The 23,190-nt window shown below is 43.1% G+C and overlaps 1 protein-coding gene across 1 annotated transcript in view; it reads left to right on the forward strand.

Moving 5' to 3' along the window:
• SLC27A2 (solute carrier family 27 member 2) overlaps positions 1-20,340 on the forward strand; it is a 43,445-nt gene extending 23,105 nt beyond the window's left edge. The window contains exons 5-10 of the mRNA XM_032417454.1: positions 7,671-7,865; positions 10,960-11,050; positions 12,827-13,025; positions 14,492-14,589; positions 18,680-18,810; positions 19,844-20,340. Coding sequence (XP_032273345.1) covers positions 7,671-7,865; positions 10,960-11,050; positions 12,827-13,025; positions 14,492-14,589; positions 18,680-18,810; positions 19,844-20,020 — 891 coding nt within the window. The 3' untranslated portion in view covers positions 20,021-20,340. The remainder of the gene's footprint in view (positions 1-7,670; positions 7,866-10,959; positions 11,051-12,826; positions 13,026-14,491; positions 14,590-18,679; positions 18,811-19,843) is intronic.
• Positions 20,341-23,190: the final 2,850 nt, after the last annotated feature.

Below are 23,190 nucleotides of genomic sequence, written 5' to 3' on the forward strand. Positions count from 1 at the left end.
AGACTGCTGAATAGGCTCAACTTATTTCCCTACTGTTACCTCCTCAAGTCATCTGCCTTCCCTCCAAAATTAGACAAGCTCTGTGGTCCTCTCCCAACCTAATATGTCTGTCTCTGCATCCCCTCCATTCTGACAGAAAATAGAGTGGTGGAGGGGTATTGAGCAGCACAGAGTGGAGAGTGACCAGTTTGACCTCCCAGGGCCAGGCCAGGGGCAGGGGAAAAAAAAGGGAAGGAAAGCAGAAAAACAAAAGAGGGAAAGAGAGCAGAATCAGGAAGGTTTACCAGAGAAGGTGAGTTTCCAAGGGTGCGGAGAAGCTTACCAGCCGTGCGGTGAAGGAAGGGCTTGTGGTTCCCCAGAACAGCGCGCGCAGAGTGGAGTAAAGGAGGTGGCACGTCAGAAGCTACAAGCAGTGTGGCCAGAGGCAAGACTGGTTGGCGGGGCCAGGTGACATGGGCTTTGCTGTGCTGAGACTTAAATGTGAACGTGACAAAGCACCACTAAAGGGCCTTCCCTGGAAGAGTGACAGGGAGACGGTGTTTTTAGACAGTCCCTTTGGCTTCAGTGGGAAGATGCACTGGAGGGTGAAAGACCTCTTTGTAGAGCAGAGAAATGGAGACTCTTCCTTTCATTCCTGTCACTGGGGGCTTTCTTTTGTCTTAAGGGAGCCAGGCAGAAGTGTAGCATATTAGTTGTTAAGATCAGGGAAGCTGGTGGGGCGCCTGAGTGGCTAAGTCAATTAAGCATCTGCCTTTAGCTCAGGTCATGATCTCAGGATCCTGGGATCGAGCCCCGTCTCTGGCTCCCTGCTCAGCAGTGAGTCTGCTTCTCCTCTACCCCTCCCTCTGTGTAAAAAATAGCTAGACATCTCCTCCCTCTCCCACCCTTGTAGAAGACCAGAGGTTTATTCTCTGGAGAAGACCTAGAAGAGCTTTGAACTAAAGGACCCCACAAGTGGAGGAGGGCAGGGGTGAAACACTGAAAATAGAGATTGAGTAAATATCTACTTATTAACCAGAGAGACCACCAGTGCCTTTCCCTTGCACAGCTTCTAGAACTCCAGAGCCAGTTTATGCTTGTAGGCAAGAGAATCTAGAAGTCTAATTCTCAGGTAGAACTACCCTGTCACGGGACAGTGCAGAGCCCACTTGGCAAGAGCACTTCCCCTGCTTACAAAGCTACTCAAACATCTTTTAGTTGCCTTATTTCTGAATATGAACAGACATCAGGGATCAGCAGACACCTGAGGAAAGCCTCCAATAGGAAATATCATCAAAAGAATAGAAGAGACAGCATCAGTTCAAAAAGCAGGAGAAAACTTCCAAAAACTTATAATTAATTTCCTTAGAGCTGTTAGAGAAGATATTCTCTCCATAAAACAAGAATAGTATGCTATAAAAAAAACTAACAAAATCTCCCAAAAATAAAAATATGATTTAAAGTGTTTAATTCATAGAAAGTTTGGAAGATAAACCTGAGAAATCTTAGAGAAAGTTGGAGAAAAGATAAAGTGATGGATGTGAAGGGAAACAAGATAAAATTAAAAGATCAATCCAAGAGGTCCAACATCTAATTAATAGAAAATTGGGAAAATAGAACAGAAAATGGAGAGGAGGATATTATCAAAGAAGTATTACAAGGAAACTTCATAAATGGATGAAGAAGATGTGGTATATATACACAATGGAATATTACTCAGCCGTAACGAAGAATGAGATATTGCCATTTGCAATGACATGGATGGAGCTAGAGGGTATGATGCTGAGTGAAGTAAGTCGTCAGGGAAAGACAAATAGCATATGATCTCACTCATATGTGGAATCTAAAAAGCAAAATGAACAAACAAGCAAAAAAACAGAATCATAAATACAGAGACTGAACTGGTGGTTGCCAGAAGGGAGGGGGATGAGGGGATGAGTGAAATGGGTGAAGGGGATTAAGAAATTCAAACTTCCAGTTATAAAAAGTCATGGGGTAAAAAGTTCCACATAAGGAATATAGTCAATAATATAGAAATAACATTGTATGCTGGCATTAATCACGGTAAGCACTAAGTAATGTATAGATTGTTAAATCACTCTGTTGTACACCTGTAACTAACAACATTATATGTCAACTACACTTTAATTAAAAAAATAAACAAAACTTTAAAAATAATATTTTTAGGGGCACCTGGGTGCCTCAGTCAGTTAAGCCTCCAACTCTTGATCCTTCAGCTCAGGTCTTGATCTCAGGGTCATGAGTTCAAACCCCATATTTAGGGCTCCATGCTGGGTGTGGAACCTACTTTAAAAAAATAAAATAATAATAATAATAACAACAAAAACAATAATTTTTTTAAAGATTTTTTATTTATTTATTTAACAGACAGAGACAGCGAGAGAGGGAACACAAGCAGGGGGAGTGAGAGAGGGAGAAACAGGCCTCCCGCCGAGCAGGGAGCCCGATGCGGGGCTCGATCCCAGGACCCTGGGACCGTGACCTGAACCGAAGGCAGACGCTCAAAGACTGAGCCACCCAGGCGCCCCAACAATAATATTTTTTAAAAGTGAAATGAAAACAATAATGGTCAGCCTGTATGAAAAAAAAACAATGCTGAAGAGAAATAGCTTTTTAAAATTAAAAAAAAATTAAAAAGGAAAGAAAACTTCCCCAGAGCTGAAGGACAAATTGAAAGAGCCAAGTGAGTACCCAATAAAATGGGTGGAATTTAAATTTTTAAATACACCAGGATGAAACATAAGACTACCAAACAGAGAGAGAGAGAGAGGAAAGAGTCTGTAAGAATAATATTTGACTTGGCAACAGCAACACTGCAAGCTGGAGGACAAAAGATCAGTGCCTTCAAAATTCTTAGTAAAAAGTATTGCCTCTCTAGAATTCTATATACGATCAAATTATCACTCAAGTGTACAGTAAGAATATTTTCAGACATTCAAAGTCTCAAAATAACTTACCTCCTATACACCCTCCTTTGAAGTTACTAGAGAAAGTGTTCCATGCAAACAGGAGAGTGAGCGGAGAGAGCTGAAGACCCAGGATCCAGGAGAGACAGGTAAAGGGAATCCCCAGGCCTGGAGAGCAACCAGCACAGACCGGAGCAGGGGGCTAAAAGGAAGCACAAAGGGACAAAGGGAATTAGAGCATCTGGTGGGTTTCACCGTGAAGAACATTGTATTTCGAGGCTGTTGGACGGTGAAGAAACACCTGTGAGTAGAAACTAAGAAAACAAAGCAAATGGGCAGGTGGCAGTGAATTCCAGGGGGAAAAAAACTGCCTCAAGAATTGGATCAGAGTATATTCCTTGGCTCCTCAGTACTGTATGACGAGCAAAATAATGTGAGCACCGAATATTGACTTAACCAAAAATTGGGATATTGGAAAAACTGAAGAGAATGATAGAGAGCTTCAACTTCCTCCAGCACAATAGAAAATCAACAAATAACGTCTACAATTGATGAATCAAAAGAGAGCAGTCTAAGCATGTAATTTAGAAACCGGAGAGAAGAGGAAGGAGCTACACGAGTGGACAGTGTCTGCCTCCAGGTGGTAGAGCGGAGGCAGAGGATGGAGCAGGCAAGTGGGGTGACGGCGTCGGCCATTTAAAAGCCTTTCAGTGCTTTGACTGTTAGAACGTTAGACTGCACGTGTGCCACTCTTTTTTTTTTTTTTTTTTTAACTAAGGGAAAGAATTCTCTTTGCATTCACATAGATTTGGATTTGAATCTTGGAGAACTATGTTGCTACCTGTGTGATCTCCGGCAAATTATTTTAATCTTTTTGAGACTCTGATTCCTCAATTGTAATTGAGGCCAATATATATATTTTTTAAGTAGGCTTCACAGCCAGCATGGAGCCTAATGCGGGGCTTGAACTCATGACCCTGAGATCAAGACCTGAGCTGAGATCAAGAGTCCCACCACGCTTAACCGACTAAGCCATCCAGGCACCCCTGAGGCAAATATTTTCATTACCTATCACATTTTGGTAGGATTCTATAGAAACTTGAGTAAGATAATAAAGGTCAAATGCCTGGCACGTAGTAGGAAAGCCCTCGATAAAAGTTTTCTGTTTACTTATTTACCTGGTGCTTTCCGTTCCTCTCTGGACACCCTGACCTCTCACCTTTCAGTCATCAAATCCTAGTGCGGATTTAAGTCCCCCGGGTGTGTTTGCATGTGACCTCACCTCTCTCACATGGAATCAAAGGTTTGATCTTTGTTAAAGAAAAACAAGCGGGTGATTCTTGACCTAAAATACAGCTCCCTTGAGGAGTGAATTTGGTGATGAGGAAACACGCTTTCTCCTACGGGCAAGGAAAACTCAAGTCACACCAGGTGCTGTCAGCCAGTGGTGAGCAAAACTTGGGTGAGAACCAGACATCGCAGAAGGTTCCAGGATCTCCCAGTCTGTGTGCAGGAACACTTCCAGCTTACAGCCTTAATCCCTTCTGCTGGTGTAATAAGATCCCTCAGTTCATGATGAAAACCGAGCTCATGGTATTGTGACTCTCAGCCCAGCTAACTGCCACCCCCAGGTGAGACCTGCACCTGGGAGGCTGGCCTGTGGCCCAGGCACCCGAGGCACCTGCCGCCTCCTGTGCCCTAGGCCCTGCCCTTGGGCTGATGTCCCGGCCATTAACTGTCGAACAGGGAACTTGAGGGCTCCCTGGTGGAGGTTACTCCTTCTTTTATTGCAGCTATTGCTCTGTATGCAAAGCCAGGTGCAGGCACTGCAGATGATAGAGAGATCTATTTGGCCTCAAAGGAGTTTACAATCTCATGGGGGAGATAGATGTTCGCCACCCATTAGAAAAGGAAATGATCTAAGAGCGTGATTACGGCCTGCATACGGATTTAGTAAAGTCTTGGGTTTACACATTGGAATGCTACTTTGGAGCTTCTCACACAGGCCTGGGAGCAGGTAAGCCCCAGGTCAGGAGGTTATTTTTAAGCAAAAGTCCGTATTCTTCAAATATTTATGTCGTTTTATTCCTGGAGGGGCAGTGAGGGACAGCAGTGTGGGAGGCGAGGATGGTCTCTGAAAAGCTGACAATCCTTAACTGAGAATAGTGCCTTATGGAAGGGTGACCCTACAATTCACTGTCTAAACGGGGACACTTGAGAGTGAAAGGAGTGTAATTAATAAGCACATCAGGACCACGGGCATAAACCAGGACTGGCCCTGACCAACCAGACACATGGCCTCCCTACTTCTAGGTACTTTGTAATTCTAAGAAGGAATACAGATAGTCCCCAACTAATGATGGTTCCACCTATGATTTTTTGACTTTACCATGGTGTGAAAGTGATACGCACTCAGTAGAAGCCATACACTGAGTTTTGAATTTTGATCTTTACCCATCTAGCAATAGATACTCTGATCCTCTCTCATGATGCTGGGCAGGCTCAGTGACCCACGGCTCCCAGTCAGCTGCACGATCATGAGGGTGAACAGCCGAGACCCAGACAACCATTCTATTTCTCACTTTCAGTACAGTATTCCATCAATTACATGACATATTCAATACTGTATTATAAAATAGGCTTTGTGCTGGATGATTTTGCCCAGCTGTAGGCTTATGTACGTGTTCTCAACACACTTAAGGTATGCTAGGTTAAGCTCTAATGTTTGGTAGATTAGGTGAATTAAAAGCATTTTTGACTTATGACATTTTTAATTTATGGTGGGTGTATTGGGATGTAATGCCATCAGAAATCGAGGAAGATCTATAGATTCAGTGACCTGTGGACCTAGGTTGCTGATTAAGAGAATAGGTTCCCACTGAGAATGTCGAGGTTCATGCAGATTTAAAAGGCTGCTCAGGTAACCCTGCTGAACACCCTGGTTAAGAACTACTGGCAGGAGACCCCTGGGCCCTACACATTTCCTCCTCAGAAAGGCCACACCAGGGACCCAGTTTTTACGAGTGACCAATATCTGTCCTCCTCATTGGTTAGGACTCCTGAAGAAGCTTCACCCCCTGAGTTTTGACCAAGGAGCTACTCAAAAATGAAATGCATCTGCACTACTCCCCTGACCCGCTGCCTCCTCTCGCACAGAACTCAATTCAAGCTTTGTTTTGGCTTGGTTTTCACCTGTCCTATCAAAGGCCCTCCCCTTACCAGAGAACCACCAGTCTCTCTATGCCAACAGCTCTTTTCCAAGAGGAACTCTAGCTCCAAAATAACGTCACAATGACTTCACAGAAGAGGAAATAATGGAGCAAATGCTCTGAAGAACATTTGTAAGCCAAATGTTGTCCGATCCAAGAAATTAACACTTGATGTGAGAGTCCTATTTGAAAAAGAGTAAGTGTGAGAAAGAGCATGAGCAGGGGGAGGGGGAGAAGCAGACTCCCCCTGCTGAGTGGGGAGCCCAATGCAGGGCTCGATCCTCATGACCTGAGCTGAAAGCAGTCGCTTAACCAACTGAGCCACCCAGGTGCCCTGAATTGAGAATCCTAGTTACCAAGCACTTTCACCCATTCCATTCCATTTCCTGTTAAAGGTCATAGAATTACAGAATCTGCAGGTTAAAATTATACTTGTTTACCTTTCTCTCCCACCAAACTGTGATCTCCTGGAGGACATAAATTGCCTTATTAATATAAAATATCATCGAAATTACTATAGATTTGGACATATTTGTAGGGGCCTCACAACTGATTGTGGTTGAATGGAAAGCAACCTGGTCCTAACTCCACCTCTCCTGCTGACACAAGGTCTCCTTTCAGTTCTTACACTCAAGACAATTTTTCCTTTGTGATTTTTATTTATAGCAAAGTATATTCCTCCCAGGCCACCTGAGGCAACTGGGAGCCAGCTTCCTCTCTCTCTTCCTCTTCCCAATCCCATTGGGACAGTTTCATTGTCATGGTTCAGCTTTACTGGTTTTGTGACCTCTGGGTCTGTGAAATGAGGACATGATCATGAGTCTTCTCTCCAGGGACACCTGGCTGGCTCAGTCGGTTAAGCATCTGCCTTCGGCTTGGGTCATGATCCCAGAGTCCCGGGACCGAGCCCCGCATCAAGCCCCTCATCCAGCTCCCTGCTCAGTGGGGAGTCTGCTTCTCCCTCTCCCTCTGCCCTTCCCCCTACTCATGCTCTCTGTCTCTCAAACGAAGAAAATCTTTTTTTAAAAAAAGTCTTCTCTCCAGTCCCCTGAGACCCTAACATTAATGACTCTGTAGAAAATCATTCTCTCTCTCCTTACACTATGTTCCCAGTTTTCTTCTTCCTTGTCAAGTGAAGACTATTGCTTCAGATTGTCAGTCTTTGATAGATCTTTCCCATGTGACCCCTCCTTTCTGGCAGTTGAGATTCACCAGCCCCATCAAGAAAACAATCAATACATTATTCTAGCTTCCAGATTGGATATGGATTAAATGTTGGCCTCACTTAGTTCTATCAAATCATCTCACCTTGCCTTTTAAAAATCAAAATGGGAAGAGCCAAGTCTTTTGGTTATTAAATCAGAGTTCTAGCTGTCGGCCCAAACCGCATGGGTTGGCGGGGAGGAGGCGTGATGTGTGTGAGTGACAGAAAAGGTGTGCACTGCGAGGTGAATCCACAACCAACGTAAATATGTAGAAACACAAAGGCAATTACAAGTATATAAGTACAGTCTCCGGAGAGGTTTTAATTTGGTCTCTCCTCCTCCTACCACAGAAACCAAATGATCGCGTCCATAAAGTGAGACTAGCAATAGGAAATGGCTTGCGAGGAGATGTGTGGAGGGAATTCACCAGGAGATTTGGGGACATTTGCATTTATGAGTTCTACGCTGCCACTGAAGGCAATATTGCCTTTGTGAATTATACGAGAAAAATCGGTGCTATTGGGAGAGTAAACTACCTACAGAAAGTAAGTACATTGAAAGATGAAAGCGTACGTAGCTGACTTTCAGAATACAGAGACTTCTTAAAAGCTGTGTCATGATGACATTCTTAGAATTTCATACCTCATCAGAGCCATGGCCAATCCGTGTTCACCAAGACAGAGGATCTGCTCATTCTCTGTGATGGTGAGCGCAAAGTGACAGGGCCCTTTAATTTTAAAATCTCAATTTCTCTTCATAACAACCTATTACGCCTCTGCTACCTGCAACTTACGCGCAGTCTTCCTGATGCCATTTATACGTGTAGATGTCAAAACACCAGAAGCCTGCTGGTTCGGTAAGTTTACCGCACGCCGTGAAATGTGGTGTTTCTCGCTCATGGTCCTGGGCGTCACAGTGACCAGGGGCCCTCTGTATGTCCACAGGTGCAGGGTGCCACCCCCTGAGCTCCGGGTCCCGTGGTTCTGAGACAGGGCACCCGCATCGGTGTTTTTCGAAAGCTGTGCCGCCAGGGTTAGGAACCACCGTTTCCGTTTAGACCTTCAAGAGAACTGGACTGCGCGGCAGCTCTGGGATCTCACAGACATTTGAATTTGCCTGATTACTCCACCAGAAAGATGGTTCTTATTTTTCAGCCAGCTCACATAGCAGTCCCTGTTCCCTCACAGGCATTTAATGGCCCGGGCTCTCCAGACAGTCTCTTCGCCTTTTTTATGTTTGAGCAGTCAGTCTTCTAGGTGACCCCCTGTTTTTCAACAATCCCAGGAATATTTAGCGAAGCCTGAGCCCCCACTGGCTTGAGGAGTCCCTGCAGGCACTATGCATCTGGCAGCCCCTCCTGCCTGGCCCTGAACAGTCACACCAGAGCTCCCCCGCAGCATGTGTCCCTGGGGACTGACGGGCAGAGTACAAAGGACAGCAGTTTGTGTGCATAAGAGATCTGCCCTGAGAAATCAACTTTCAGCACCTTGCCTACCAACTGGGTGACCTCGAGCAAGTCACTTATGTTCCTTAGGCCACCATTTCATTGTTTGTAAAACGGAGATAAAAAGAGAAAATGTAGAGCCTGGTGTGCCTGGCCCAAACTCTGTATTTATAATAAGGGGGAAGGGTTATTGAAAGAATTAAATAACTTGGGAAAAAAATCCTTAGAGGATATAACCCAATGCCTGGCATATAATAGCCGTGAGTAATTATTAGCTGTAGTGCTTATTATCATCCCATTCCTCACACTGTAGCCTTATCTCAAGGCCTTCTCAAGCCCCGGGAACCTCTGGGACACTGACAGCCACACCTGTGTGACGCAGGTCCCGCCACCATCCTCCGCACCTGTGCCATCCAGCGCGGCGGCCACTAGCTACATGTGACCATTTCAACTTAAATGATGTGAATGACATTTTTAATTCAGTTCTTCATTCACGCTAGCCATATTTCACGTGCTCGGTAGCCACGTGTGTTTCACGACTGCCGTGTTGGGCAGTAGAGAGGTGGAACATTTCCATCATCGCAGGAAATTCTACCGGGCAGCACTGCTTACAGGGCTGAGAATCCATTTCTGACTCCCCACTGCAATGGCACCCGATAAGGTCAGTCTTCTCTAGCTGGCGTCAGTTCAACCTGCAGCAGCCCGAACCTCAGGGACCCAGGTCGAATGCAGCTCAGAACAAGAAAGGATAGGAAGCTGAGTTGATTGAGACATGGTACAAGATGTCTATGTCATTGCTATTGACCCTGAAAAAGACGAGAGGCAAGGAAACATTTGTTTTCAACCAGACCTGAGGACCTTAAAAGTGGGTGCCATATACTACTAGTTCTTGGCTTCTCAGTGGTTGATCACCATGTTTTATTGTCCGTTTTTCGGCTTTAAACAAGAAGATATTTTTTTAACTGAAAAAAAGGAAGAAGATGCCCCTGCAACTGATGTGGAAAGAAGCATTAGCACCCCCAAATTTTTTACACCTTTGCAAATAAACAAGATCCAACATTGGCTGACTATGAATGCTACTTGATTGTAATGGTCATCTGCTACGATTAAAGCATCTGATTGGTTAACTTATCATAGAGACTTAAATATAAACTTGAAATGGACACAGTCTTCCTGGCTAATAATTTACTTCTAAATACCGTCTTATTTAGTAGAGAAAATAAGAGTATATTAGTAGAGAAAATAATATACTTATTACTCTTACTGAACTACATAAATTGAAATTCTTATGCCTTTGAAATGTGTATGTGAAATATGGTGGAGTTTTAATCATTTTATAGCCACAGGCATGAAATAATTATACCACTGAGCCTTAAATATATTGGAAAACGTGTGGAAACATGAAACTTCTAACACTGGCATACGGGTTTTTAAAACCCACTTGTGACATGTCTACCAAAACACATGTATGAGAGTGTTCATAACAGCATCATTTGTAAAAGTCTAAAACTAAAAACAGTCCAAATGCCAGTTAACGGGAGGATAGATCAATTGTGGTATATTCATACAAGGAAAATTCCATGGCAATAAAAAATGAACTATTGGGAAAAAAGCCATTAGCATGGCTAGACAAGTAACAGACATTATACAGCGGGAAAACAGCAACACAAAGACACATACTTCATCCCCTTATCTCATTTATTTGAAGTGTAAGACTAATTGATGGTGATAAGTTAGAATAGCGGTGGATTTGACAGAAAGGGGCAAGAGGAGACTTTTGACAGTATTTGGAAATGTTTTATTTCTTGGTCTGGGTGGTAGTGACATGGATGTGTCTATATGTAATTTTATCAAGCTGGGCATTTAAGATATATGCACTTTTTGTACTTAATGTATGCTATACCACAATAAAAAGGAAAAGATGTGAAGAAATTTGTATTTAAAATGATATATTTTGGGGTGTCTGGGTGGCTCAGTCAGCTAAGTGTCTGCCTTCGGCTCAGGTCCTGATCCCGGAGTCCTGGGATGAGCCCTGTGTCCAGCTTCCCGCTCAGCAGGGAACCTGCTTCTCCCTCTGCCTCTGCCCCTCCCCATGCTTGTGCTCGTGTGCATGCGCTCTCTCCTTCTAACCTCCCTCAAATAAATAAAATCTTTAAAAATAAATAAAATAAAATGATATATTTTCATTTTGCTAGAAAGTCATAGCTTACGATCTGATTAAATATGATGTGGAGAAAGATGAGCCTGTGCGAGATGGAAATGGATATTGCATCAGAGTTCCCAAAGGTACGGGAGAGTTTTGTTCAGTTAACCTGGGTTTTTTCTTACCTTTATCAAGTGACTATTAAGAACTAACATATCATTGTTAAAATGAATACGTGGTAAAATTTTTTAGAGTGGGGGAATAAAAGAGATTTATTTAAGTACCCTCAGAAATAGTTACAGAAATTCCAAAAGGTACTAATTTACCACTACATGTAACATAATTATACTTTGAAACCTAGCTTAACAACTTCCTGACTATGGGGTATTTTGTGGAAAGGAATATGTAATTACGGTTGCAAAATACAGTTTGCTTTAGGTCTTTACCTTCAAGCTTAACATACTGTGCATTTGTCTAATGCTGTGTGTAAATCATTATTCAGTAAAATACTAGCATTTTTAGAATTACAAATGCGTGGCCACATAGAATTCTGTATTTCATGTGTACAGTGTCTATACGTGTGTATCTGATGTGTATGGATACACATGTACATGGGCATGGAAAGTGACACTTCTTACAGCCAGCATGTTGCTAATGGATTGTATGGCAACAGTTGTTTGGTTTGGTTGGTGGTTTTTTTGGGTTTCTTTGTTTTTTGTTCTTTAGCATTCACCACTTCTTAGCATTGTGTTATTTTGCTCCAAAGCTAGGCATTTTTTCATGTTTCTATCAAGGAATGAAAAAAGCAAAGTTGCTAAGGGAAAATTCTCATGACCTGTCACTCTCACTCTAGGCATACCCTACATGTTCCAAAACCCCCTGTTAAAGCCAGGCTTCACACACTTAAATATATATGGCAGGGAAGGATAGGTTTTTAAAAGAATTTTCTTAGTTTGGTGTTATTTAGATTTTATTTTTTTTAAGCCATGGGTTAGCCACTTTAATATAAAATGTGATCAAAACCCAGTTATAAGAGTTCAGAAAGGCATAGGAAAACCAATGAGTTTCAACTTTATTACAAATTTGAAAATCTGGGAGTAGTCTGAAAAAAAAAAACACATATGCTAATTTCAGCCCAGGGTTAATTTAATAACTGGGGCAATGTCCATTGGCAGGACTTAGGGTTATGCATATGAGGGATATGCATATCTTCTGTAAAATGAGATAAAAATTATTTTGAACATAGTCGCTTTTCAGAGAATTTTAAGATCCACTTGCAGAACAAATATATGCGGCGCTTCAAGATCTAGAATTTGGAAAATCTGTGCATTTAGTCAATCAAAACAGATTGAAAGAGAATTTTATAAGTTTATGTCTTGGAAATGCTGTAAAATTAAGATGGAATGATGGGGATATTTCACTTGTGAGTTGTATTAGGTTGTGGAAAATTAAAGGTTGAGGTAAAGGAGAAAATATCTTCCATTTGTAAGTTCAAAAACTGATTCCTAATAATATATGCAAATTATTGAAATGATAAGCATCTGAATGTTGCCACTGTACATAGAAAATGAGATCAGCTTTGTAAATGATTTCTAATAAAGGTAACTGAAAATGCAACTTGAACAACATTGCACTACATTTTTCTGAGGGTATTTTAATTATAAAAAAAGTCCGTCTTTAATTTTTTCATTGTTGAAGATAGGCTTAGTACCAGCCCCTGTAAGGTTAAAAATGGTATTTGAAAAAAAATAAAATAAAACAAATTAAAATAAATTAAAAATGGTATTTGTAGCAGGTTTAAGGGCCATGTGTGAAGATGTCCATTTTTGAGTGTATGGCAACAGTTTTAAGAGAATGTTAATCGTAAAATTTGCCTACTGCTTGCACATAAAATAACAATTTACTTTCTTCTGTCTTAGGTGAGGTTGGACTCCTTGTTTGCAGAATCACACAACTTACGCCCTTTAGTGGTTATGCTGGAGGAAATACTCAGACAGAGAAGAAAAAACTGAGAGACGTCTTTAAGAAAGGAGACCTCTATTTCAACAGTGGCGATCTCTTAATGATTGACCATGAAAATTTCATCTACTTCCATGACCGAGTTGGAGATACTTTCCGGTTGGTTTCTTTGAATTACTGAGCCAAAAAACAAACACATGCACAATTTGGCTGACTCCTAAATTGGAATTGCATTCTACTTTGGCTACGATGCTCTATTTCCCTCTATCTCTTGGCGTGTCAGGTCGACCTTCTGTATTCCCAGAAAATAAGGAACAAAACACAGGAAGTGTCACTCTGCAATGCACAGACAGATAACTTGCTTGAGCAACACCAGATGAGAAAAAGGCAGAAAACCTGTGCCTGATTTTTGGAGCCTAATAGTCCATCCAATTTCTCTCATTTATCCTCAGTTATTACCAGACACTCGTAGGACAGCCAGGAATTTTCACACTGTTTCCAATCATGGGGCCTTTCTTCAAATAAAATCAAATGTAAGCTAATGTGGAGCTGATCTAGCTGAAGAGGAGGTGAAGGGTTCTGAGCCCCGCCTGTTTCCTTCCCTCCCACGCTCCAGCCCTAACCAGGTGGTTTCCCACAGAAACCCGAGTCAGCACCATGAAGTTTGAAAGTCATTACAATAAGACCATGAAACTAATTCCTAACTGCAGCATGGTCCTCCAGCCTCATGACATTTTGGTTTAATCAGCTTCCTTCCTATGTAAGCTCCCTGAGGCCAGGCCCTATGTCTGCTGGTTCACTCCCAGCACCGAGCACAGTGCTTAACACACATGATTACTTTTTGCATGAATGAATGAGGAAGGGATGGAAGGTGTCTGGCTGCAGTAGGAAGAGCAAGAATGTGAATGAGGAGAACCAAGCTCCTAAGCTCACCTCTACTCCCGACCAGCTGTGCTATCAAGGCAGGTAGCCTTTCTCAACCCATTCCTTCCCCCACGAAATGAGGGTCCCAGTGATCCTTCCATCTCTAGTATTCCAGGACTCAGGATCCATACCATGATTTTATGCCAACTTCATGTTGATCTAAAGAATTTTTAAATGTAAGACAAAATTTAACTCTTTATTAAGTGGACAAGTAGCACCTGATTGGGCACTAACATTATAACCTCCCTGCAAATAAAGTGTATCTTCTATTCAAAGCTTTCCCTTTGCCATGAGACCCTAAAATACAAGGACGAAATTCTATTAAATTGAATTAAATAGCAACCGAAGTTAGTAAGGAAAGTGAGAGAACTAAACACAACAAAAAGTCATTGAGACTTATTTTTTATTTCCTGGGTCTTTCTTAGGCCAAACCTGTATTTCGACATTAGAACAACATCATTCTTTGTATCATGTTTCATGTGGTGAGATTGGAATTTCACATTTTATTATTTAGTCCTATGCCTTTGTCTTTTGTTTCCCAAGCAGGATGCCTTCCCATGACTGAGTTGTGGGGATTTGGGGAAAGAGATGGGAAAACGGGTGCAGACACCCTCCAGAGGTCTGGGGATACCACCTGCCCTGTCATGGCAGCCTGGCCAGGGCCCACCGGTAACCTCTGCTAACCTTGCCTTTTCTTCCAGCTGGAAAGGGGAAAATGTGGCCACCACTGAAGTCGCTGATACAGTAGGACTAGTCGACTTTGTCCAAGAAGTAAATGTTTACGGAGTGTCTGTGCCAGGTACGCACAGAATATTCTAAGTCTAAACCTTATGCCTAAACCCATACAGTAACTGAACAGAATTTTAACCCCAGAGCAAAGTTTGTCAGCCCTTTTGCCTGCCAGCTGGAGAGTCAAACAACTCTTTCAGCCACCTGGGAGTAAGGGGCTAATGTCTGCTTTATATTCCATTGTAAATCAGCCAGGTCAGTACATCTGAACCTGGCCTCCTTCTGTGGTTCAGCTCCCCAGCTGTTCTTAGGCTCTCGGGCAAGCCAGTCTCTCCAAGATACATGGTCCCACACTGCATTTGGCACACCTCGGGAAAAGATGTTTCAGGCTTGATAGCTGGGAAATGGTCCCTTGGCCTCTGAACTGGGAATCACAAATAAAAACAAGTAGAGTTGCTAGGAGAAAAAACTGCAAAGGAGCTGACTTTGTCCAGACTTCTTTTAAAACAGGTCCTGGACCTCAGCCTACCCCATGAGTTTCAGAATCATCACACAGAGTGGGGTCACCACGCCTTCATCTGCAGATCTGCTTCTGCGAGCAGAGTGGGGAGTGCTGAGGTCTGACTTCGGGTCCTGGGCTCCAGTACCTGCTGGCTATTGGACTTCGGGCAAATCACTAAAATTAGGGGTAATACCAGCCGTGCTGTTGAGATTGTCAAGAGAACTCATTCATTTCAACTACATAAATACTAAACACCTATTTACCAGATGTACACATGAGTATTGTCATGAGAAGAAATCATTTTAATTATAGATGACAGAGAGGATTAAAACCTCCAAATCACTGTCCAAATATAAGGTGCTAGGGAGATGATTAGTATTCCCTCAGAACTCAGTAGTTGAGATTCTCACCTATTTTCAAAATGGAAATCCAAAAGTCTCTCTTTCCTGAGCTGTGATGGTTTCCATGACCTTGTACTGTCTTTTATTGTTTAAAGAATATTTGAGACTTTCTCCTCCTTGTTCCTCTCCAACCCTATGACAATGCCACGATGGGAAGTGCAGCTGCATCTCAGGTCACAGAGCGTGAAGGGTATAGCACGCTTCTCGTGTTGGAACGTGGGCTGAATTCACATAAGGGCGCATGTCCTGGTTGTCCGCCATCATGGCATGCTGGGCTCTCACAGACCCCACCTGAAATGTTGCATGCACTTCCGAATGTGGATTTAGGTAACAACACAAAAGAACGTGTATGAGAAGGTGAGAGAATCTGGGGAATGGAATGGAAGGATCGAATCCACTGCTCTTCAGAATGGGGTCCCTGGACCAGCAGCAGCATCACGCGGGAACTTGTTCACAATGCGAATTCTCAGGCCGACCACGGACCTACTTACTGAATCCGAATCTCTGGGGTGGGGTCTGGGCAGCTGTCTTAACAAACCCGCCAGTGATTCTTAAAAACAATGAAGTCTGGTTTCGGGGTGATGAAAATGTTCTAGAACTAGATGGATGATAGTTGCAGAATGTTGTGAATGTGCAAAATACCAATGAATTGTGCACTTTAAAATGGCTAAGACGATGAATTTTATGTTACATGTATGTGACCACAATTTTTTAAAAAATACTAAATTCTGAGAAGCACTGAAGCCTCGTCTGGCCAGTCATCAGAATCATCTGAAGAACTTTTAAGTTTTTATTTAAATTCCAGTTACTTAAGTTACGGTGTAGTATTAGTCTCAGGTGTACAGTATAGTGATTCCATCTGGAAAACTTTTTTAAAGCCCAGATCTAATGGATCAGAACCTCTAGGGTTTGGGACTCAGACTCTTCATGTCTTCTTTTAATCCCCAAGTGACTCTAACAACCAGTAAGGTTTGGGAGTCCCCAATCAAGAACAAAAAGAAGAGGAGGCTAATGGTTTTCAAATGATTGTAAGGCAGTTAGGTAGAACAGGCGTGCAACACCAGGGAGCAAACTTTAGCCTGAGACGCCTCCTAGAACCAGAGACGGACAACAGAAAAGCCTATCTCCTGAGGTGGGGAATGCCCCACCGACTGGGGCATGTAAAGGAGCTGGATGTCCTATGAGAATTCTTGCAGCATTGAAAGATTTGAGATGAACTGAGAAGTAGTGTCTCAGCTTTCCGAGTCTGATTCTCAATGCCATGCCTGTGGCTGGCTGGACTGCCAGGCACACAGCCAGCCCCATTCCAGCCTAGAAATGTGGCAGGGCTATCTAGAATAAGCCAGTCCACCAGAGTGATTCTCAGCAGCAGAGAGCTCGGCAAGACCTTCCCACATCTCAGCTTTGGACCAGGAAGGTACTGCAAAGTTTGGGTCCAGTTGACATTTTTTTAGGTGTCACACCAGGACTTCCCAGCTACTCTCTAGAACTTTTTGTTCTCAATAGAACTTTCTGCAATGATGAAAATGTTCTATGTCTGCACTGTCTAGTATGGTAGCCAATAACTACCACATGGCTGCTAAGCACTCCAAATGTGGCTAGTACAACTGAGGAATTCAATTTTTTATTGGATTTTATTATAATTAATTTTAATAGCCAAATGTAACCAGTGGCTACCACATTGGACAGTGCAGCTCTAGAGAGACTCTGGCCAGAACAGCTGTAAACTGGAGCTGAACTGGCCCTAAACCAACCCCTGGGAGCCGGGGCAGAGCCCTGAGACCCAATAGGACTATTCGTGTCTCAGTTGGGCATTGCCTCTGTCAGAGCGAGAGGCAAGGAGGCAGTCAGTGCTCAAGATTTCTGTTGCATCAGCCTCTGCCTTGATTCTAAAAGAAGCTTATCTGAGACATTTGAGATTCCGGAGATGGGTGCTCTCGAGACAGAGCTACCGGGGACCCCTAGAGAAAGAGGGTCCGGTGCCCTTCCTCCCTCCTTCAGCTAAGAGGCAAATTGTATAGGGGTGCATTTCCTTTCTTTTAATGTTTCCTCTTGTTTCCTACCTTCTTTAGAGCCACAGGTAAACACACGATCACCATGGGAGAGGTTTCGAAAGCTGGGGCCCAGGTGTCGAAGGATGGCTCCTTCCCCTCTCTGATTACAGCTAAGTAGTTCAGGGAAGTGGACCTAGACTCCCGCTGGGTCTGCTGGATCAGGTAGAAGATGTATTAAGACCTAATTACCACTGTCCTCACAAGAAAACAGTATAGTAATTGTTCTAAACTCCTCTCCACTTACGTTGCTGCCTGACAGGGAGGAAAGAGCTGCTGGCTCTGCTGTCTCTGTGGAGACACGGCCTCTTTGGGAATAAAGCTTATCAACGGGAGGGCCCACAGCAGCTCACCCTTGCGCCTCCCGTCACCCTTCTGACCCACAGCTTCTCTGGAATGCAGAGAGGCAGAGCTATTAAGTATCTTGATTAAATAAATAAGTCTCAAAGGTGGTGTTTGTGCCCAAGCACAACGGACCTGACACTGCACCCCGAGCCCAGTGGTTCATGACAGCAGAGCAAGGACTTTTCACGGGAGTCCAAAAAACAAAATTCCCTGAGCCACAAGTGGGACCCGTCTCCCATTCAGGTGTTTTCATGTAGGCCACTAGAAGGATGACCACTACAAGCACTGTCTGACTCTGCCTATTATTTGCTGTGTGAACTTGAACAAATCCCTTAATGTCTTTAAGCCCCAGGTTTTTTCATCTGTAAAGTGGAGATAACATTTCTACTTCTTCGTAAGGCTGTGGTGAGGGTTAAATGGGGTAGTCCATAAAACACACTTAGTATAGGGTCTGGCATATGATAAAGATTTAATGGGGGCCCCTGGGCAGCGCAGTCCATTGAGTGTCTGACTCTTGGTTTCAGCTGAGGTTACGATCTCACAGTCTTGAGATCGAGCCCTGCGTCAGGCTCCGAGCTCAATGAGGAGTCTGCTAAAGTTTCTCTCTCCCTCTCCTTCTGCCCCTCCCCACTCTCTCTCTCTCTCTAAAGTGAATAAATAAATCTTTAGAAAGAAGATTTAATCAGTGTATAGCTCTTGTTGTTGTATTCACCTTAGAATAACTTCAACATATATCTGAAATAGAAATTCCAACTATCCAAAAGAAACCCATGTTGTAATGTTCTCAGTCCCCTTTTCTTTGAACTAGGAAAGCATCATAAATAGGACAACACATCTAATATTTTCTCACTTTATTTCTAGGTCATGAGGGTCGAATTGGCATGGCCGCAATCAAAATGAAGGAAAACTATGAATTTGATGGAAAGAAACTCTTTAACCATGTTGCCGATTACCTGCCCACTTATGCAAGGCCCCGGTTTCTTAGAATACAGGTGAGAACTCTTGCTCTTGAGTTCAATTATCCTCTCTCTTGGAGACCACTGTCTCTTAGGGAACAACTGCCTTCTACCATGGCGACCCTATTAGCCATATTTTCACTAACCTTGACCTGGAAGCTCAACAAGGAAGCAGAAATATCAGAAAATAGAACTAGCAGAAGCCAAATCCTGATCCCTTTTCCCCTAAAATGACAGACCAGTTCACTCAGTGGCAGTATTAGCAGATAACTCACAAAGTCTGTGTTTGACGAGGCATGACAGACACTTAAAATAGAAATGCTCCGACCCTCCTGTTTGTTGTTTCCAGTTTTAAAGAATGGAAAAATCCACTGAAGTTCTACACCTTTCTAGGGTGTGAAATTTCATTGGGCATCATTAGCCGTTTTGGAACTATCAAAAGCTTAACTATCACCATCAGAAGGATTTTTTTTTTCTTTCACAAGCATTAACCCATGGGTTAGCTTAACACTTCACTTTTGGACTATGAGCTCTATGATTCTATAGCTGAAGACTTGAGAAAAGAAATATTAGATTACCTGCTACTGCGGAAGTTACAGGGTTATTTCTGTTGATGTTCATAAAGCACTGACATTTACTTTACGACGAGAATGGTTGAGAGACATGAACACTGAAATACCCTCAGATCAGCCATCACCTATCAATTGAAGAAAAAAAATCATCTGTGTGTAGATGATCCCTAGCCCCACCCCACCATAAATCAGGATATTCTAGTAATGCCTGGAGCTCAATAAGCAGCTCTGCTCTGCCTTTCACCCTCCACAGCCCCTCATGCCCCACAGGTGATTTTAAAGCCCCAGAGGAATGAAAACAAGCCGCCCCCCTCCCCCGCCCCGTGGAGCTTCTGTAAACAGGAGGTATTGATACGCGGAACTGCCTCTCACAGCTTCCACCTGAGCCCGAGATGCCTGTGGGTTGCCAGCCCTCCAGCCCCACCTCTGCCCCTTGCCCTGAATCCTCATCTATTTACACAACACTCCAACAATGTGGACTGTTTGCTGTTTTTCAGGACACCATTGAGATCACTGGAACTTTTAAGCACCGCAAAGTGACCCTCGTGGAGGAGGGCTTTAACCCTGCAGTCATCAAAGATGCCTTATATTTCTTGGATGACAAAGCAGAAATGTATGTGCCGATGACTGAGGACATTTACAATGCCATAAATAATAAAGTTCTGAAACTCTGAATATTTCTAAGAGGCTAACTCACATTTCCAGAAAGAAACTGAATGAACCTAGTACAGCCACTTGATGTAATCCAACCTTAATTTGATTGAAGATTGCGAGATGTAATTTTTTTATGCATTCCAATAAGGGGAGGCTTTTTAAAATTACACCTGAACCTTTACATGTGAAAATATTCAGAGATAAGTATTTTTCAATTTGCACCTTCCGTTCATATTTGCAGATCAAGCTTGTTAGAGGGTGCGTTATTTTTTTAAATATATAATAAATTAGATGAATGCCAACAGATGCGATGGCATTGTCTCTTTCCTGACTACTCTAAATGCAAACCCTGAGCCTAACAGCCTCATTGGTAACTTTTCACACCTGTCCTAACTCATAATGATAATGGCATTCTAGGTAAAAAAAAAAAAAAAAAATGGCAAGAAGTTGAAAGGTGAGGGGGCTGGGTCACTAATGAACAGTCCAATGGAAATCCAGCTCCAGTGTGAGGCCAACTCTCCCCTCCTAAGAGCATCCGGGCCCCTGTCTACAAACTGCATTCGCCAGCAGGTGAGAACGCCACCTAGAGTCTTTGAAGGAGCCTAAGCCAACGGCATCAGAATTATTAGTTAGTAGATATTTTTTAACTTCATCAAGGATTGTACACTCAAGTGTCTTCAGGATTCACATTAGTAATGGGGACGAGAGAAACAGGTCACGAACGTGGCAAACATGAGGGTAGCCACTACTTAGCTTCAGTTGGCTGATTACTGTCATGTGGGAATACAGCTTAGGTACTTCTAAGATCTGATTATTCAGAAAACAGAAACCCAGCTATTCATGGGAACCCCCTAATTTTTTAAATGTGAAGGCTCAGATTTTATAAGACTTCCACGTGCCTGAACAAAATGTATCTGTGGACCAGATAAGTCCCAGATCTCCAGTTAGTACCTCCCAGTCCCACGTGCTCCTCAAACCTGAGCTGGTTTCACTCCACAGCCAGTCTCCTGCCAAGCAGCCTGTTTAAGCACCTAAGCCCCTTGGGCATGATGCAGGAGGGTTTGGAAACTTTGAGGAGCTCTTGCAGACAGGCTCTTTCTCCTTATACTCAGCCGGCTCCCTTCCTGAGGAGAACTCCTTACCCTCTGCCTGTGTCAGTTGTACACAGAGTCTTAGGAGCAGGTCCCTGGTAGTGCCAATCAAGACAACATGGTCTTTCCTAGAGCTTATCCTAGGAAACAGGAACATCGTGGTAACTAAGTCCATGTCCAAAAAGTGTAATCCAAGTTCACTCCAGCCTCCCTAAAAGAAATGGAGTTTCCTTCCCTAGAGGACATCTTCAGATGACCAGGAGCTGGCAAGGACCCCCAATTCTCCCCCAGTTTAACCCTCATAAGGCCCCAGGAAAACATATTCGGGGATCCTCAATGATAGATGACAAGACAGGTCACCACCCCCACCCCCAACACAGTTCTAGAAATACTGATTAAACTCTCTCCATGTTTTTAAGTGACTAAGAAGACTCGTGACCAGAATCCCTGCACCCACTCATTATGCCCAATGATGAGTAATGCCTGAGCATTTAATATGCCTAAGAGACTTGAGGATGGCCTCGGAAAAACTCCAGATACTTCTGCATCTTTGTGAATTTTGCCAACAGTAACGTTGTTGCTTGTATGTCAGCACTTAGGAATTTTTGCAAAATTCTAAATATCTCTGCCTTTGCTGTACTGACCTCCCAGGGACAATTTGAACCCAAATGATGGGAGAGAACATGACTTTTGTTTTTGAAAATATCACATTGTGCAATTATGTGACTTCTGATCTTGTTAAAGTAGATCTGGTTGCAAGCAGAGGTTATGTCAAAGGGTGTGTTCTCAGATAAGGGTCAGCATTTACACTGTTAGCCAGAACATTAGTTTGCCTGTAACCAGAGGCTACTGGGGCCTGACCACCTCTGAGCCATGTTTTAGACTTTCCAGTTAGATACTCAGAAACTCTCCCTCCCAGCCTGATGGCTCTCTCAGCCTCTCGCTTCCCCAAAGCTCTGTGGTTCTGGCCAGGTACCACAGGTCCACTGTGATGGATACAGACACCAGCAGAGTAGCCGCAACACCTGGGTTCGCGTGTATGTACATCAAAGTAAGCCATTACCTGTGACAGATAATCAATTTTAAAGACCAATATTTCTCTTTTAGAAGGGTCACAAATTGTGCCTGTAAAAATATCTGCACAAATCATCATTTTAAAGTACAAATGGATATTTTTTAAAACATAAGCTGATATCCATGTATATCAATCAACAGGTCTCCAATTTCAAACATATTGTTTGGAAACCTGTAGTCAGTGCATAGATAGGATGTTCCAGCCCCCAAAATAATTTGGGGATAAAACTAGGAAATGTCAGCATGAAAAATGGAAGCAAATGAGAATCACTATAAAAATGGTAAGATTAGCCAAGTGAAGTGACAAACTCAAGAGATGATTTGTTCACATATTGCTCATTTGCACATCCACTCAAGCATTTTGTGGCTGGAGTGAACTTGGATTACACTTTTTGGACATGGACTTAGTTACCACGATGTTCCTGTTTCCTAGGATAAGCTCTAGGAAAGACCATGTTGTCTTGATTGGCTCATCCTCCCTGTAAAGTGCCCGCTCACCTCCAAGTCAAAGTTGAGTCTACTTTATCCTGGACCCTTTTCCCTACTGCAACAATATATTACTGAGTAAAATCTGTCCTTACCACTTTAACTAGCATCCAGCTTTGTTAACCTTTGACAATGTTACTATAACCCATTTCAGAGCCATCTCAAATAGGAAGAAAACAGGTTTTGACCTATGAATTAACTGGGCAAGCTGCCTGGGAGCACAGCTTTTATTTGACGACAGGGTCCAGAAAGAGAGAAAATGTACAAATGCCTGCTCTGGACCAAGAGATGAGCTGAGCACTAGTGTGATAGTTCTCCAAGCCTCTAGGAGGAAGGAAGTCAGGTCAGACCTKCAAGGAATGCTGACCGGAAAGACCCTTAGAAGGAAGTGTCAACATGAAACTTTATGCTCTTGATAAAAACTCTCTCCTTGACCAAACTCTAGCCAGGCTCCTCCAAGCCATCTTGTTGACCACTCCTCAACCTTGGCCTATAAAGACTTGAACAAACACTAACATAGGCTCTAACAGCTCAAGGCC

The sequence above is a fragment of the Phoca vitulina genome, unplaced genomic scaffold, assembly GCF_004348235.1.
Source record: "Phoca vitulina isolate PV1807 unplaced genomic scaffold, GSC_HSeal_1.0 scaffold20, whole genome shotgun sequence".
Taxonomy (NCBI): Eukaryota; Metazoa; Chordata; class Mammalia; order Carnivora; family Phocidae; genus Phoca; species Phoca vitulina.